The sequence below is a fragment of the Hemiscyllium ocellatum genome, chromosome 43, assembly GCF_020745735.1.
Source record: "Hemiscyllium ocellatum isolate sHemOce1 chromosome 43, sHemOce1.pat.X.cur, whole genome shotgun sequence".
NCBI lineage: Eukaryota > Metazoa > Chordata > Chondrichthyes > Orectolobiformes > Hemiscylliidae > Hemiscyllium > Hemiscyllium ocellatum.
This window is the reverse complement of record NC_083443.1, coordinates 20,444,972-20,464,014: the sequence shown is the minus strand read 5'-3', so window position 1 is coordinate 20,464,014 and position 19,043 is coordinate 20,444,972. Positions and strand designations below refer to the sequence as shown.

Sequence of the window (19,043 nt, the reverse complement as noted above, 5' to 3'; positions counted from 1 at the left end):
TTTAAGTTGAAGGCACTGGTTTGAGACCAGAGGAACTGTCCCTCAACTTGAATTTGAAATTCTACCAAATAATGGCTTTGGTTGCATTACTATTGTGTACTTCATGTGGCTACTGAAATCTCATTAAGACTTGGGAGAGAAGAAGGATAAAAATGAGAAACCGTGAAGATTTACTGAGAAATATATTTCACTTTATAACTTTTGGTTTGAAAATGTTGACCTGTGCATGGACCAAACTGGACAGTAAAATTTGGAAGTTGCTAATGATTCAGAATAAGTGATGGATTTTAAACTTCTGGGATTGTTGCCATCCAATTATTGCATTCTTCTTGACCACATTTCCTATTAAGTGCAAACCGTGTTCTAAACTATTGCACCTGGGAGACTGTGTGCACTTAATGAAAATAGCAGTTAATGGAAATAGCAGTTGCTTGGCTAAAGTTTCAAAAAATTCATGTTTCTCTTCAGAGTGGGGAAATATCATTGGACTTAATTATACTTCATCACTGTATTTAACCATCAAATCTGACTTCATTGTTATGCTTTAGGCATGGCTAACATTGTAGGTAACAACAGGAGGCAGTGATAGTTGAACGATTTTGCCGCTATAATGCAAAATCATCCACTAGAAATATTCATGGGCTATTCAAAGAAAAACCTGGTGATTTGTATTAAGTTCTCTGTTTGCATTTTGCATGTGTTGCACCATAGTGAATTTGTAGGATTAGAATTGAGCCAATTGAGTCTGCTCCGCAATTCAATAAAATCATGGCTTCTTTGACAATCTACTTTCCTGTGTTTTCCACTTCCCTTGATTCCCTTACAAATTAAAAAAAGTCATCCTCAACCTGGAATGACTCAGTCTCAACAGCTCTATGTGGTGTAGAATTCGATAGATTCAGTCACTACCAACTCAGAAGAAATTCCTCCTTATCTGAGACTTAAATGGGTGACCCCTGATTCTGAGATTGTCTTCCAGTCTAAAACACCCCCACAAGCAGAAACGGCCTTTTGCATCTACCCTGTGAAGTGGCTTATGAATCCTATATATTTCATAACCTGTCAATAACCTGACGCCTGTCATTCTTCTAAATTCCAATCCATGCAGTCCCCACTGATAAAAATCTGTTCTCACCAGATAGATCATCCATAACTGACATCAGTGTCTTAAACCTTCTCTGGACTGCCTCCAATGCCAGTATGTTAGCGTTTAGATAATGGAACCAAAACTGTGAGCAGTATTTTGTGTGGACTGACTTGTATTGTTTCAGCAAGTCTTCCCTACATTTATGTTCTATTTGTCTTTACCTTCACCCATTGAACTTAAGATGCAAGCATTTTGTGACTTCTGAACATGACTCCTAAACACATCTGTCACTTAGCTTTCAGGAGCTTTTCTCTATTTAAATAAGAATCAGATCCTCTATCTTCCTGTCAAATGGCATAATGTCATATTTTCCCACAAATGTTTAATTATACCAAGTGTATGCCCAGTTGTTTAACTTGTCTCTATCCTTCTGCAGATTCTTTGAGTCATCCTTATCACTTGCTTTCCCATCTATTTTTGTCATCTGCAAACTTGACTGCAGTACATGCACTTTCCTCAATAAAGTCATTAACACATTGTCAATGATTATAATCCCACCACTGATCTCAGTGGCCGTCCACGACTTGCATGTTGAAATCTTGAAAATGCTCCCCTAATCCCAAATTTTTCTTTTATTGCTTTTGTCTAATTTGTTTGTTACCTTCTCAAAGAATTCCAATAATTGTCAGACATGTTTCCACTTTGTGAAGCCTTTCTGACTCTGATCTTAGCTATTTATGAATGGTCATCTATTACATCCTTTACAGCAGACTGTAACATCAATTAGTAGTAAAGTGTTAAGCTAACTGGTCTGTTGTTAGCTTGCTTTTTGTCTCCTTAACATTTAAAAAAAAATCATGTTAGGTTGACAGTTTGTGATCCTCTCATATTTAGCAGAGTCGAAGGAATCTTGGAAGAATACTACCAGTGCATACACAGTCTCTTCAAATACTTGCTTTAATATCCGAGGATACAACTCATCAGGTCCTGAGTAATAGCTATCTTTAGCTCCATTAGTATCCCGAGCACTTGTTGTCTGCCAATGATTGTTATTGTGAATGTTGACACTATTTTTACCTATTGATAATTTAATAATTTTTGAGGCATTTCCCTACTGAATGTTATGTAATTTATCTGATTATGAAGCTGAACTTTGGATTGGATGAAATATTTGACAAAGAATTGTAGTGTGAAACATTTTCTCAGGTATTTTCTGGTACAGTTTTGCCTTCTGGATCTTTATTAAATTGTAAACTTCATCTTCTGCCCTCTTGGTGTTCTGTGGTTCCTCAATCTCTTCTTCAAGTGGTCTGATAATTGGACTGTGTTGTCAGTTTCATCAGTTTGCACCTTTTAAATCATTGGAATTTCTTTTTAGCTCAATAGGAGCTTGTAAGAACATGGATTTGGAATTGGAATATAAAATTAAGCTTGAACATGTGGCTAATGAGTTGGTTTAGGAGACAGGGTTTTAGATTCCTGGATTGCTGGGTGTGGTTCTGAGTACATATTCTGCACTTATTGCTCAAGCCATGCTTGATGCAATACCTTAAGTGCTCCCTAGAAATCCTTACCTTGACTTTTCAATTTCCGAGTCTTAATCTCTGACTCTCGAACATGTCTGTGTGCTTTCTCGTCATTTCTGTTTGCTGTCTGAAATTTGGTTTAATAAGTTGAGAGAGAAACTGTCTTGTCTTGGACAATCTGTAGAAATTTAACTTTTTCCTTTTAATCTGTTTTCCATTTGGAAAACAGCACTTTGGTGCCTGAGAGGCCATCAGTAAACAAGTTTCTGTTTCAGCTCTGCGATCTGTGCTTTGTGATACCATTCTCCATAAAAGGGAGATGGTTAGATTTGCTCTTGTTGGCGTTTGATCATTTTCTGGCACTTGAGCGGTGCACATATTATTGCTAGTCCAAACCTGTATATTGTCCAGGTCATGCTGCAAGTAGGCATGGACCACTTCAGGATCTGAGAAATTGCTATGAATATTGTGCAATCTTCAGTAAGAATCCCCATTTATGATGATGTGACGGAGGGAATGTTATTAGTGAAGCAGCTGAAGATAGTTAGGACTAAGACACTACCTTGAGAAACTCCTGCAGAGATGTCCTGGAGCTGAGATCATGGACTCCCAAACACCATAACCGTCTCTTTTTTTTGTGTGCTAGGTGTGAATCTGACCAACAGTTAATGTCCTTGGCAGGTAAGAGATTTCATAGCTAACTTTGGGGCATTGACTTGCTACTTCTTGAGCATCATTGGATTTCAACAGACTTGATTGAGCAACAGCGATTTTAAGTTCTGAAAAACATTTATGCCAATGCTGTTATTGCCTCCTGAGTCTCATGTGAAATTTGCATAATACATTTGCAAAGCTGTGTGCTTTCTCATTGTCAAGTATTTAAAAAGGACTACTAAAGTTGAAAAGGGCTGTCTTTATTGAACTTACATCATCATATTTTTAACAACTAAAATTTTGGTTGACAAAAGCAATGAGTTAAAAAGACAAACACTGACCTAAAATGGCTACTGTGATTTCTTCACCATTGAGCCAAGCTTATGAAACATCATTAAACAAGGGTCCATCTTTGTTTATTTAGTTAATTGGGAGAGTCAGATCTGAGTTGCAAGACCTTTTTTTAAGGTATCAGTTTGGCTCAGTTGGATTCTTAATGCTGGCCCAGCCAATACAGCTGCACATACCGTCAGTGATGTTGAAAAAATATTCAAGAGCAGATGGCTTGGCAGCAGGCGTTTAACAAATTGAACTGCATTTCGCCAGCAGCCATAGGAATCTTAACAGAAACCGGTGTTTTATGCAGGTGCTTTGAATGTCATGAAAGGTGCTTCACTGGAACATCTGTGCCATGTAAAGAAACACTTGACCTGATGACCAAGTGTTTGGTAAAAGAGCTCCATTTGGAGGAGTGTCTTGAAGGAGCAAAGTAAGGTTTTAAAAGTGAAAGGTGGGCATTTCAGAGCATAAGGCTAATGAAACTACAGGCATTGATGGAGAAATCAAAATTTGGGATGCTAACAAGAAAATAGGTTCTCATCTGCAAAGGAACATTTCAGTCGAGAAATAATTATGCCGAAAGACCTTTTTTTTTTCTCCCAAGAATTATATCTAATTTGAACACCCTCTGTGTAAAAAGTGGAAAAAATGACTTCAATTTCCTGGCATTTTCCTTCTTTTGTTAAATTTAGATACTGTAGGTTACATTTGTAGCTTAGTAATCGGTATTAAATAATTTTTATTGCAATTCTAACTTGAAAATAAGAGTAAACAGTGGAAATAAGAGTATTTGGATATTTACTTTAATCTTTTCTTTGGGCCATGTGTCCTTGCTACTCATTGATCATCCTCTTCTATCCATTCTGACTTATTGTTGAAAATGTTAATTTTTTTTGCCCTCTCCAATCCATGTTTTCCTGGGAGGTAATTTGTACCAAACAATTCCTGATCTTTCGTGACTTTAGCCTTCACTGAACCATTGCCACACCCTCCACCGTCCCAGCACCACAATATCTCCCCTCTGATACATGTCTGCTTTTGACTTAAATCTGATCTGATGCACAATTATTGCTATAATCACATTTGATATCATTCTGTAAGATCTTGTTATTTTGAAACTTAGATTATTAATCAAAATAAAATAATCTCCTACACCCCGCTCTTAACTCATGGACTCTTGTGACATCTCCACCCCAGGTGGTCACTTGAGTCGCCTTGCAAGATCTTGTTTGAAAGAATCCTTTTTCAACATCTTTGTGATCTCCTGTCTTAAATCTTGGTGTCTTGTTTTGTGACAGAGTTTGGCATGTGCCTGCAATGCTAGTGCTATACAAATTATTGATGATCCATATTCATCGTCATTTGAGAATTCAAGTTTATTGGAGGAATTGTGTTACAAGCAATTCACATTTGGCCTGATTAGGCTGCATTGTTTTGTTAAGCCTTTGAGAACAAATGAAAGCAGAGCATTTGTTTACCATGCTATCTGTTCAACAAATATGGTTTGACACCATAAGAACATGAAGCACTTAATCAGATTTTCACTTGTACCTGACTTGTCCTTTCTTGATACTTGAAAAAGGAACATTTGGTGGGGAGGGGTTCGTTGACTTAACAGTGCTAAATATCTTCATTCATTTGAGAGAAAGAAATGTCTCATTCTGTGCCTTGTTAATGGTTCCTTCAGAAATCTAAAGAAATGAAGTAATTTTTTTCCAAGGATAAACTTAAGTTTAATCATCTTTTCAAATAATTTTTACTTTTCAACAAGCACTTGTGTCGAAGCTTTTGATGAAGAGAGACAGCTGTCAGTTGTCAAGATGAAGGTAGCATGACGAAAGCCACCAGGTGCTTGCTCTGGTTTTCTTGTTGAATTTCACCAATGTTGAGCTTATTTTGTGAGTTTGAGAATTTGGGAGGTTGAATATTAAGTGAGTTGGGCTGTTAACAAGGTGTTTAACAAGCAATAGACCTCATCACTTGACAACATGATGCTGTCTCACGAGAACTTCATGTTGCTTGTGAGAAGCATAGAAGATGGCATGTGTTGTTTCTGTTGTCAAAATGGACCTTGCTGTATTTGTCACCTGATACTGCTTCATATCTTGCTGCAACCCACATCAGCTCAGACCCCTAGAAGATTCCACCCCAGTTTTTCACTAGATATGGCTTTCAATCTTTATTTTCCACTGGGGAGGGTGCAGCAAAGGCTCACCAGGATGTTGGCCTGTATGGAGCATTTTTATTTAAGAGGAGAAGTTGGATAAACTTGAATTGTTTAGACTGGAAAAACAAAGGCTGAGGGGTGATGTGATAAAGATCTACAAAATTATCAGATGCAGAGACAGGATGGATTGTCAAGAGGACCCAGGTTCAGGGTGAGGGGGTGCTAGTTTAGGGGAGAAATGCAGGAAATTGTTTGAGGGGGTGATGGGTGCCTGAAATGCATGACAAGTGGAAGTGATGGAAGCAGGTATGATAATAATGTTTAAGGTGTATTCTGGTAGACATATGAATGGGAATCAGACAGAGGGATAGAAATCGTGCATTAGCAATAAGTAGCGGGTCTAAATAAGGATTAGAATCTGTGCAGACTTGGTCAGCCAAAGGGTCTGTACCTGTGTTTTGTTGAGTTGTATAAAATCAGATTTTCTTTTACTACATCTAAAGGTGAGAGTGTGAATATTGAATTCAAGTCCATGAGCATACAAGATGGTTGTGAACAACAGTGGGGAAAATGATTTGGTGTGAGAAGTTTCGAATCAATGTGCAGTTGATTTCTTCAAACATGCAGGGAGCTTTTTTTAAATCCTCTCTGAAGAGTATTTGATTTCAATCCAACTGATGTGATTTTTAATGGCTGCTTTTGAATATTGTGTGCTCCAGGCTTCATATTTTCCAAAGGAACTATTTGTTGGAGACTGTTCAGAGAAGGCCATTAGGATAATTAAGACTTTGAGATTCCTGCAACAAGGCTTGCTTATATTTTATCTGACAAACGTGATTTAGATTGCATCATCTTAATGAGGACAGATAAAAGTTTCTTGACAAGCATTATTTAGGTTGGATTTGGAACAGGACAAGTAGATAGTTGATATAATTATGCTTATGATAGTAAAGCAACAGATGAAGATTGTTTATGAAACAACATTCCTTTAAAGGTATCCTAGAGTTTTCTCAATTTTATCTTATTTATTTTCTTTTTTATCTTTTGGGATGATGGGGTCAGAAGAAATTAGGCAGAAGTTATAGAGTTAGCTTTAAAAAAAAAGCTGGATAAGTTGTATGTACTTCCTGATAATATTTAATGTTCAAATGGCTACTGCATGTTTCATAAGTTTTATGGTACTGCTGCTTTTCAGCTCTTCACTGTTCCTGTTAAATAGAAAAATATAGCAGAGTTAACCAAAACTCTGAACCGCTTGTGTGTTTCAGGTTTGGCACGGTGGCTGAATGGTTAGCACTGCTGTGTCATTGCATTGGAACCCACGTTCAATTCCAGCCAGTTCGTATGGAGTTTGCATGTTCTCCCCGTGTCTGTGTACGTTGTCTCTGGGTGTCTAGTTTTCTTCCATGGTCCAAAGATATGCAGACTAGGTGGTTTGGCCATGTTCGATTGCCCATTGTGCGCAGGGGTATGTTGGTTTGGTGGATTAGCTTTTGTAAATGCTGGTTTACAAGGATAGTGTCAGGATGAGGGTCTGTGTGGACTCCAAGGCAAATGCCCTGCTTCAGCACTGTCTGGATTCTGTCATTTGCCTTGCTTTCATTTATCTTTTAGCACTTTACAAGTAGTATTGGATTTTATTCCCAAGTGTAGGAATATAAGCGCAGAGAAAAAGATGTAAAGTCGCCATTCTCTGGCGCTTCAAAAGCTGCCTTGAGATATGATTTGATGATTATTGAGAATCTGTGTGGCAAGGAAATTACTTGTAAGAATGCAATCATACTTGGATTAAACAACATGTATAAACATTTTACACCTTTTAAAGATGCTCGAACATTTTGTAAATAGTAACATCTCTGGCATTTGGTGTTAGCTGTCTGTTTTAGCTATCGAAACAGGAGTGTTCTGAATAGTGTGACTCTTAGTGGGACTATACAGACATTGCAAAACATGAGACAAGATGCTTGACTATAAATACATTTGTGTTCATGTTGAAAATAACCAGTCACTTGTTTGGTTAGCAACGTGAGTTCATAGAATCAAATAAATTTAAGTTATTTTCTAAAGATGTCAGTGCTCAAAATGAGACAAGTGAAATTCTGACACCATCAGTTTTCTGTATCAATGGAATTTTGTGTGTAAACCTGGACATTTGCTGAATTGAAAGATTATTTTCTTGAACTGTGGGAAATTCAAATTCAACTTCTTTGGAATACTGATCTTTTTCTCCCCAAAAATGATTTTAGGATTCAAATATTTTATTCAAAATAGTATATATATTTTAGGAATCCTATTTATTTTAGGATTCAGGAATGAGCTTTTACGAACTCTTGTATGCTGAACAATCCACAGTCTCCAAACTGGGAGGGACTTAGCAGGATTTTTGTTTTATGTTGCCAACAACTGGATACATTATTCAATATTTCGACTCCAATAGCTTGAAGACATCCAAACCTCTTACGGTGCAGGAGATTGTATTCATGTGAGACCAGCATGGTCGGTCTGCTGAGAATATCTCCTTGAGAAAGAGAATCGGTAGTCAGTTGATATGCCTGCCGGCTATTTGCAAATGACTGAGGCACAGACCTTCCAAAATGCAGAAAAGAGGTGCATACGTTCAGTGAATCAGGATAAGGAAAATTTTAATGAGCCTCCAGTGTTGTGTTTTTCTGTTGTTCTTGACTGTAGATGCATTAAAGTGAGACTTAGATCTGTATATTTGCTTGGCAGCTAACTAAACTAGCTCTGAAGCACAAAAATTGAAGACCTGTGGATGCTGGGAATCAGAAATATAAACTGAAATCGCTGGAAAAGTTCAACAGGTTTAGCAGCATCTGTAGGCAGAAAGCAGAGTTAAAGCTTTGGGTCCAGACCTTTCTTGACAGATGTTGCTAGATCTGCTCAGTTTTTCCATTAGTTTCTGTTTGTGTTAGTTTGTGTAGCTTGATAACAAGCAACTCTAACATCGTTAGCCCTACAACTCCACTTGTGAGCTCTTATGTTTCCCTGTTTATCACCAATCCAATACGAGTGGATGTTCCTTCAATTGTAAACAGACTGAGCTTGGGAATTCCCTCCCTGCACTCTTAATATGAACATTACCAAATTGGGGGTGAGGTGGGGGTGGAATTAAGTGTCTTGAGATGCTTTTATCAAGTTAAAGGCACCCTAAAAAGACGTTACTGCTTGGAATGTCTGGCTAACATATGAGGGAGAACAGGTAACATGCTGTAAACTATTGGATTTCAACAGTCACAGTTAGAACTATGTCATATTATTAGTTCCACCTTTTGAAGTCCTTTTCCCCTTCAAGAATTTTAGTGGTGCTCATTGTGATGCTGACCCGTCGGCCTTAAGGTGCGCCCTATGATTCCTGATCCCCTTGTGCCTTGAACTTGCTCACTAGCCTTTCTGTCTATTTTGTGGCATGTTGATTTAGTGGTTTATTAGTGTAAGCTGTTTATTCATATTCTAATGTCTGACATGGCAAGAAGGTAGGGAAGCCATGGGGAAGTGGAAAGTAGTACATACAAAGGAGAACAGTGTATGACAAGTAAGGTGATGAAAGCAAAAGTCAAGCTTTGTTTGATAGTTAGTGCACTCGGTGCATTGTAAAAATAGTGTTTCATATTCAGCCAAGCGCTCATACAAGTGATACCATTTTTAAATATCTTGTCAAAGACTCTGATGTCCTCAGGATATTGGAGATGGGTTAACTACTTTCAAAAGTTAAAACTCAATGTGACACTAGACTGTTTGTTTGTTTGTTTGTTTGCTTTTCTTTTTTTAAGGCAAAACCATATGGTTAGTACATGTCTTCCTAAAGTCTCAATTATCTTTTGTGAGCATGTCTGATAACTATTTATCTCTCTGTCCGTCTGTCCATAATACTACTATTTGAAGTCGTATCTAGAATATGGCCATGAGAATTTTGCCCAATGTTTTAAGCTGCTCTTTATAAATCTGTTTCAGGTTGGGAAAGAGACAGTACAGACAACTGAAGATCAGGTCATGAAGAGAGATATGCCACCAGCCTTCATTAAGTGAGTGTTGAGTTACATACAAAAATAGATTTGTAATGAATTTCGCTTGTACTGATCCTGATTTCACTCATCCTGATTTCACTTGTACTTAGCAATGTTCTTATTAATGCTTCTGTAATGGTTAGAATTCTGGTGTATTCATTTCCTACACTGGGGAAAGGTTTTTCAACGTGTGATTTGTATTCATGTTCATTTTCTTCCTAGCAACTCACTGCCCAAACTACCATCAACATCTTTTATGTTGTGTAGTTTAGTATGGCAAACTGAATAGCTTGGCCTGATTCATTGTTTTGCCAAAAACTGTTCACATTTATTTGTAGGTATGCTGAGCAATATATAGAACTGTATTTATGTTCACTCACTTATTTGCTGAAAGTTGACATGTTTTGTCCAAGCTTAAGTCTTGCCTTCAATTAGACAACTCTCAAGAATGTCAATTCAAGATAATCCAAGATGGAGGACAGGAAAACTTTTGGCGATAAGAGCTGCTACTTTTTTTTTGGAATATTTCTGGTATTAAAGCTGATTTCCTCAAATTCCAGGCACAGTAATTGCTGTTTTCTAAGCTGTTGCATTGTTTTTAAACTTTGGTGGGGAGAAAAGATGAAAACAATAGCACTTTCAAAAGGAGGAAGAGAGACCAAGGCAGAGACCACATGGTCAGTGTGCATGTGTGTGTGAGAGAGACAGAGAAACCTACACTGCTGTCTGACACAGCAGTGAATCTGCGCAGCTACTGACTTTGCTGTTTGAATGTGAGTATTTCTGGTAATGGGAATACCTTGAAGAAAAATGAGCAATAGCGAAATTCACAGCTGACCTTGAAACCTGTGTAGGAGAGCTCACAGCACGGGAGCAGATAATTGCATGGCTTTTAAATGTAACCTCACTGTCTTTTCTTAATAGTGAGTAGAGTAGGTTCTTTTTGGTTATGTTTTATTGATTGAAATTTAAAAATATAAAACATAACTTTAACTTCCCCAACATTGACTGGAAATGCTATAACTCTAGTACGTCGGATGGATCAGTTTTTGTCCAATGTGTACAGGAGGGTTTCCTGACACAGTATATTGAAGGACTGACAAGTGGGGAGGCCACACTGGACCTGGTGGCCTGGCAATGAACCAGGCCAGGTGTTTGTTTGATTTAGTTGTAGGTGAGCACTTTGGAGAGAGTGACCATCGTTCAGTTACGTTTATTTTAGTGATGGAAAGGGATAGGTACATGCTACAGGTTAAGAGATATCGATGGGGCAAGGGCAATTAGGCAAGAATTAGGATGCATAGAATGGGGTAGCAAAATGCAGGGGATGCAGACAATAGAAATGTCGAGCTGGTTTAAGGAACAGATATTGCATGTCCTTGATAGGTATGTCCCTGTCAGGCAGGGAGGAAATGATAACATAAGGGAATTGTGGCTTACTACAGAAATTGCATCTCTTGTTAAGCAGAAGAAGGAGGCTTATGAGGTAAGATGGTTCAGATGAAGTGATGGAGAGTTACAGATCAGCTAGGAAGGATTTAAAGAGGGAGTTAAGAAGAGCAAAGAGAGGACATGAGCAGTCTTTAGCAAATAGAATAAAGGAGAACCCTAAAGCTTTCTCTCCGTATGTGAGGGATAAAAGAATGATTTAGGGTAGAAATAGAGCCAGTCAAAGACAGAAATGGGGAGTTGAGTGTGGACCCTGTGGAGATCGGAGAGGTGCTAAATGAACGTTTCTCATCGGGTTTCACTCAGGAAAAGGAGAATATTGTGGAGGAGAAGAATGAGGTATGAGATATTAAATTGGAAAGGATCGAGGTTAGTTATGAACAGATGTTATCAATTCTAGAAGGAATGAAAGTAGACAAGTCCTCTGGGCCAGTTGGGATTTATCCGAGGATTCTCTGGAAAGCTAGAGAGGAGACAGCAGAGCCTTTAGCTTTGATATTTGAGTTGTCATTGTCTTCAGGTTTAGTACCAGGTCTGGAGGATTGTAAATGTCGTGCCTGTGTATAAGAAGGACATTAGAAATGACCCAGGTAATTATAGACCCGTAAGTCTGTCTTCTGTTGTAGAAAAGGTTTTGGAAAGGATTGTAAGAGATAAGATTTATAATCATCTAGCAAGCAACAATTTGATTTCAGATCGTCAACATGGTTTTGGCAAGGGCAGGTCGTGTCTCACAAACCTCAGAGTTTTTTGAGAAGGTGACCAAACATGTGGATGAGGGTAGTGCAGTTGACATGGTATACATGGACGTCAGTAAAGTCTTTGGTAAGGTTCCACATGGTAGGCTGTCGGAGAAAATGCAGAGACATGGGATTGAGAGTGATTTAGCAGTTTGGATTAGAAGCTGGCGTTCTGAAAGAAAGCAGCGAGTGGTGGTTGATGGAAAATATTCAGCCTGGAGTCCAGTTACTAGTGGTGTGCCACAAGGATCTGTCTTGGAACCACTGATGTTTTCATTTTTATAAATGACCTAAACGCAGGCATAGGTGAATGGATTAGTAAATTTGCAGATGACACTAAAGTCGGTGGAGTAGTGAACAATTTGGAAGAATGTACAGGTTGCAGGGGGACTTGGATAAATTGCAGAATTGAGCTGAGAGGTGGCAAATGGTGTTCAATGCAGATAAATGTGAGGTGATTCACTTGGGAAGAATTACAGGAACGCAGAATACTGGATCAAAGAAAAGATTCTTGGTAGTGCAGATGTGCAGAGAGATCTTGAAGCCCATGTATATAAATCCCTGAAAATTGCCACCCAGGTTGATAGTGCTGTTAAGAAGGCATACGATGTGTTAGGTTTCATTGATAGAGGGCTTGAGCTCCGGAGCCGCAATATCATGCTGCAACTATACAAAACGCTAGTGCAGCCACACTTGGAATATTATGTACACTTCTGGTCACCATATTTCGGGAAGGATGTGGCAGCATTGGAAAAGATGCAAAGGAGGTTTACCACTATGTTGCCTGGTCAGGAGGGAAGGTTTTACCTAAGTCTCTCACCTTTCCTCATCTGTTCTCAATGGAAAGAAGAAGGCTGAAAGGGGATTTGTTAGAGACACACGAGATGATCAAAGGATTAGCAAGAGGAGACAGTGAAAGTCTTTTTCCTTGAGTGATGATGTCAGCTTGTACGAGGGGCATAACTACAAATTGAGGGGAGAAAGATTTAAGACAGATGTCAGAGGTAGGGTCTTCACTCAGTGGTAAGGGCGTGGAATGCCCTACTGCCAATGTGGTTAACACAGTCACATTAGGGAGATTTAAACAATCCTTGGATAAGCACATGAATGATGGGATCGTGTAGGGGGACAAGCTGAGAGTAGTTCACAGATTGGCGCAACATTGAGGGCTGAAGGGCTTTTCTGCGCTGTATTGTTCTATGTTCTAAGTCCTGACGAAGCTATCCCAGCAGTCACTGTGTCAGAAGTCAGATCAGTTTTCTTTCGTGTGAATCCAAGGAAAGCCCAGTGGCCCTAACTTCGGTGGTCACGAAGTGATTTGAGAGGCTGGTCATAGCATTAATCAACTCCAGCCTCCCCACTACTCTTGACCCACTCCAATTTGCCTCTCTAACTAACAGATCCACTTGCCCATCTCTCCTCCCTCAAGTGCCTTGACATCAAGAACAGCCATGTAAGAATCCTACTCATTGACTACATGATTATCCCCTCGAGACTGATTATTAAACTTAGTGATCTCAGACTAAGCCCCACTTTTTGCAACTGGATCCTCAGTTTCCTCACCCACAGGCCACAATCAGTGAAGTTTGGGAACAATATTTCATCTTCACTAACACTCAGCACTGGAGCACCCCCCCCCCCCCCCCCCAAGGGATGCGTATTCACCTCCTACTATACTGACTATATACCCATGACTGCGTCGCCAAATACCGGACTAATGCTGTGGTTCTGTTCGCCGAGCTGGGAGTTTTTGTTGCAAACGTTTTGTCCCCTTTCTAGGTGACATCCTCAGTGCTTGGGAGCCTCCTGTGAAGCGCTTCTGTGCTGATTCCTCTGGCATTTATAGTGGTTTGAATCTGCCGCTTCAGGTTGTCAGTTGCTGTCTGCTGCAGTGGCTGGTATATAGGGTCTAGGTCGATGTGTCTGTGGATAGAATTTGTGGATGTGTGCCATGCCTCTAGGAATTCCCTGGCTGTTCTCTGTTTGGCTTGCCCTATAATAGTGGTAGACCATGCATCAGGAGCATTTCTGAACTGACAGCCAGACTGCTGCGACCACTAGGACTCATAACAGCACACAAACCAACAGCCACTCTCAGACAACAACTCACCAGGACAAAGGACTCGATACCCTGCATTAGCAAAACCAATGTAGTGTACAAAATCCCATGCAAGGACTGCACAAAACACTACATAGGACAAACAGAAAGACAGCTAACAACCCGCATCCATGAACACCAACTGGCCACGAAATGACACGACCAGCTATCCTTAGTAGCCATACACTCAGATGACAAACAACATGAATTCGATTGGGACAACACCACTATTATAGGGCAAGCCAAACCGAGAACAGCCAGGGAATTCCCTAGAAGGATGGCACTCATGGATCATCAGACACATCGACCTAGACCCTATATACCGGCCACTGCAGCAGACAGCAACTGACAACCGGAAGCGACAGAGACAAACCAGAATAAATGCCGGAGGAATCAGCACAGAAGCGCTTCACAGGAGGCTCCCAAGCACTGAGGATGTCACCTAGAAAGGGGACGAAACGTTTGCAACAAAAACTCCCAGCTTGGCGAACAGAACCACAACAAGCACCCGAGCTACAAATCTTCTCACAAACTTTGACGAGACTTATGCCACTTACAAGTTCACTAATGACATCACCATTGTTTGTAGAATCATAGATGGCGACAAAACAGACTACAGAGGGGTGGTGGAAGACTTGGAAAAATGCTGCACTGAGAACAACCTAGCTCTCAAAGCCAGCAAAACCAAGTAACTCAACATTGACTTCCAGCAGGATGCCCTCCCTACACATTAACAGCACAGAGGTGGAACGAGTGGAGAGTGCCAAGCTCCTGGGGGTGGTTATTCACAGCAAGTTTTCTTGGATTCTTCATGTGAACACACTGGTTACAAAGGCCCAATAATGTCTCTTCCTCAGGCAGCTGAGGAAATTTGGCATGATGGTGAACACTCTTGTCAACTTTCATAGGTACACCTGAGGATCTGTAACTTACCTCTTGAACAAAGTTCTTGTGTAATGATCTTCTTTCACTGGATACCATGGAGTAAGAAGGGCATGTTATACACCACAATCCATGAAAATGAAGAACCGTGGTATGCTGACACTTTAGTATTCAGATTGACTGAGGAAAATCTTGGATAATATTTAAAACAAGTGCTGACGGGTTCTCAGCTGTTGTACCTGTTCCTAGCGCTGTCTTTGCTTTGTGAAAATGGTGAGAACACAGCTCACAAAGCAAGTTTGTCCAATTATAAGCTACTGTTGCTTCAAAGGGCAACTCAATGAAAATGAAGTACTGCTAAAATATGCTAAAATCAACATTCTGTACCAGGTTGGTGTCAGACTGGGTGTCGAGTTTGTGGTTTACTTGGTGTCTGAATTCATCTTATGCTCTGGTGTCGCCACTTGAGAGCTCCACAAAATATTTGATTTTTATCATCAGTAGTAATATACGTGACATATTTTCAAACTGATCATAAATTTCTGACTGCTGGAGTTCTTGCTCATTATTTCAAAATACATCTTAAGATGGTCACAAAAGGAGATAAAATACATGAGGAGCAAATAACATAGAAAAAAGGCTATCTTGCAGTGAAGCCACTAGCATTTGTTACATTCGTTCATAATTATCTATAAATAACACTTGTCAATATGTATCATCTTTTCAAACTTCATGACATCCATTTAGTTCAGTAAACCTTGGAGTGAACAAGTTAGCAATATGTCATCCAAAAGCTTCCAGTTTGTCTTCAATGTTGTTGTTGTTGTCGTTGTCATCGTCGTTACTGTTACCTTTGCACCAAATACAGGTTTTGGGATTCATTCTGTTCATCTCTGAAGAAACCCACTAATGTATTTAGAAGTGAATTGAGCAGTTATCCTAATTTACTGATTTATCATTCATAGGGTTGAAAATGCCTGCACTAAATTGATCCAGGCTGCACAGATGCTAAAGGACAATCCATATGCTGTACCTGCACGTGATTACCTCATTGATGGTTCTAGAGGTATTCTCTCTGGAACTTCAGACTTACTGTTGACATTTGATGAAGCGGAGGTATTCTTTTATGACAATTTATCCCTCTTTGTTTAGACAAAATGTTTCTGACTTAGATTGCATCTGTCTGTCTGTTAGTATGCCACAAGTTGATGTGTTGTGTGTAACTTAAACAAGTTAATTTTGTACCAATTAATTTTACCTCCCAGGTTCGTAAAATCATCCGTGTCTGCAAAGGCATCTTGGAATATCTCACAGTAGCAGAAGTGGTTGAAACTATGGAGGATTTGGTGACCTATACCAAAAACTTGGGTCCAGGTTAGGAACTGGGTTTACTTGAAGTTAAATTTATTACTAAAGCAACAGTTGAAAATTCAATTGCTTGAAGCCAAACTTTGAACGATGTCCTAGTTTGTGAAGCTAAACTTGTTACTTGGAGTTTATGTTCCAAAAAGAAAAATATCCCAATTATGACCAATTTACAATTGATAACATTGTAACCAGATACATCGATGTGTCTGATGGATGAGGGTTGAATGACAACTAACTAGCAGCTGCATTAGGAGGTCTGGAATGTTGGAAATGTAACTCCAAAATTTGTTTTAATCCAACTGAAGTTCATATTGTGCATTGTACCATGTATGTATATCAGAATTTAGAGTGGGCAGTGTTGGTATGACTTGCATTTCTGTTCTAATGTGCTGCAATTATTGATTTTTTTTTTTCCTTCCTCCTTCCCTGTGCCCCCAATTAGGAATGACTAAAATGGCTAAGATGATTGATGAAAGACAACAGGAATTGACCCATCAAGAGCACAGGGTTATGCTGGTAAATTCCATGAACACAGTGAAAGAACTTCTTCCTGTACTGATTTCAGGTACTTCTAAAAATAGCCAAACTTATGGATGAGGGGGGATCCATCAGTATGTTTCAACAATGAAAATACTAACAAGCTGTGATGTTTTTTTCTTTTCCCACCCCTTCTTCTGTACCTTTCAATTTTGATTACAGGTCATTATTCAAACATGTTGATATGTTGGTGACTTGATATGTTTTTATTCAAATCAGATAAATCTCCTGTTGCTTAAAAATATCTTCAGCATAATGTTACATCTCTGACCTGATGGCTGAACTTTATTTTCGTGACTTTCTCTTGGCATGCAGATTTGAATTGATTTCAGTTCAAGCATTGCATCAATTTTAATTTTATTTTTGTGAAGGTGTGTTAATGCCTTTTGCATAATCAGTACTGTGTTGAGAAAGTTGAGAAGGAATAAATTACACATAAAATATACTGCCAAGAAACTCAGTTGTTGGAAATAGTACTTTGATACTGATGGCCTGAAAGTAACCTCCAGAAGGGCTTAAAATAAGAATATTAAGGGTATGAAAAATAACTGACTAGTATTTTGGACTGGGACTGTTTTGGAACATTGTAAAACAGCAACCTGATTTTTTTTTCAAACACAAACAACTTTCTGGGTCTTTCTGATATTAACTGATGTGAATTATAGCTGTGGCTACTATAAAACTGATGAATTTGCATTTGAAATTCAGGCTTTAGTTAATTGCTGGATTTTTTTGTGGGGTAGTGAATATCCTCAAGTGTTTCGTCATGGACTAATGTGCTACGTTTACAAAAGAAAGCTCCTTTTAATTTTCTAGCTATTAAGATTTTTGTGACGACAAAGCAGTTCAAAAGCCAAGGAGTGGAAGAAGCTCTAAAGAACCGTAATTTCACTGTGGAAAAGATGAGTACCGAAATCAATGAAATCATTCGTGTTCTGCAGCTAACATCTTGGGATGAAGATGCTTGGGCTAGCAAGGTATATCTGAGAATTTCAGTAAATTACAATAAAATTGTTTTAGTGGTAAAGCTTTCATTTACTTGTCTTTTGAAATATAATAAAATATACAGTTTCATTAACAGTTTTTGAGTAATTTTGATAATGGATTCATATCTGCACATGTGTCTGCAGTGTGTGATCTTACTGTGACAGCTTTTTACATTTATTTTCATTTTTCACTGTCTTCAATTCTTGATTCTTGGTTTCGTACCAAGACTATTTGTTTTTGTTCATTTTCCTTGATTTCATTGAGCTACAGTAAATAGGACATTTGAGTCTTGTTTGTTTGACATGTTGAGATATTAGTGAAATTAGGATTCAGTTTATTTTTGTCTTAAGTTATCATAGAATACATTAATTGATATGGGCTGGAGTAAAATAACAGCTGCATACTACTGTATAATAGAATTCTGTTGTTCAATACCTGCATATGAGTGTGTGTGTGTGTGTGTGTGTGTGTTTCACTACTAAAAATGGCTATCTTAAGTTATGTCCATCAACTGACCTAAAACTCTTGAATCACAACATATGTAAATGTGAATTTGATGAACAGCCAGATATCCTGGCTATGTTTTTATATTTTTGGTCAGTGATATTCAAGCTACAAAGAAAAGAAAATTTTTCATTATGAACTAGCTGCATTTTTGTGGTCAAAACATGATCTATTTAGAACCTTTTTCTTTTGCTTTTTTTCCTTTTGGGATCATTACAAGCATCTTATTTTTACTTTCTTCCTTGTTTCATCTTCATTCTTCCTTATAGAAGGTAAGCTCATTTGTTTTGTTTTTCTCATTTTCTGCTGAAGCATGTTCTGAATGAATGCTCTTTATTGCCTTACTGCCTTGGTGTGTGGTGCAATTAGCTTCAAATAATGTCATGGCTAGCACATGCTGAATACAGTTCTTGAAATTCAACTTGCAGTTAGGTTACGTGCTTGGGACATTCTTACCACCAATGTTCCATGGTTTGACAATGCCTGTTAAAACCTTTAATCCAAATCAGATGATAGCATGATCGCTGCAATATCTTCTGACAACGCTCTTTGCCAATAAAACTGAGAGGTCGAGTGGCTAGCAGGGGAGGGAAGGTAATACATCATTTCCACGAGGATCAGTCATACACTTTAGTGTCTTAAAACATATTTTCAGTACTTAAATTGAATTACTTCTGTGA

General features: G+C 38.7%; 1 protein-coding gene across 2 annotated transcripts in view; it reads left to right on the top strand.

The window, feature by feature from the left end:
* Positions 1 to 19,043, top strand: part of LOC132834896 (vinculin) — a 120,108-nt gene that overhangs the window by 45,013 nt on the left and 56,052 nt on the right. For both annotated transcript variants that reach the window (XM_060853994.1, XM_060853993.1), the window contains exons 2-6: positions 9,746 to 9,816; positions 15,933 to 16,083; positions 16,233 to 16,341; positions 16,778 to 16,900; positions 17,689 to 17,849. In XM_060853994.1, coding sequence (XP_060709977.1) covers positions 9,746 to 9,816; positions 15,933 to 16,083; positions 16,233 to 16,341; positions 16,778 to 16,900; positions 17,689 to 17,849 — 615 coding nt within the window. The remainder of the gene's footprint in view (positions 1 to 9,745; positions 9,817 to 15,932; positions 16,084 to 16,232; positions 16,342 to 16,777; positions 16,901 to 17,688; positions 17,850 to 19,043) is intronic.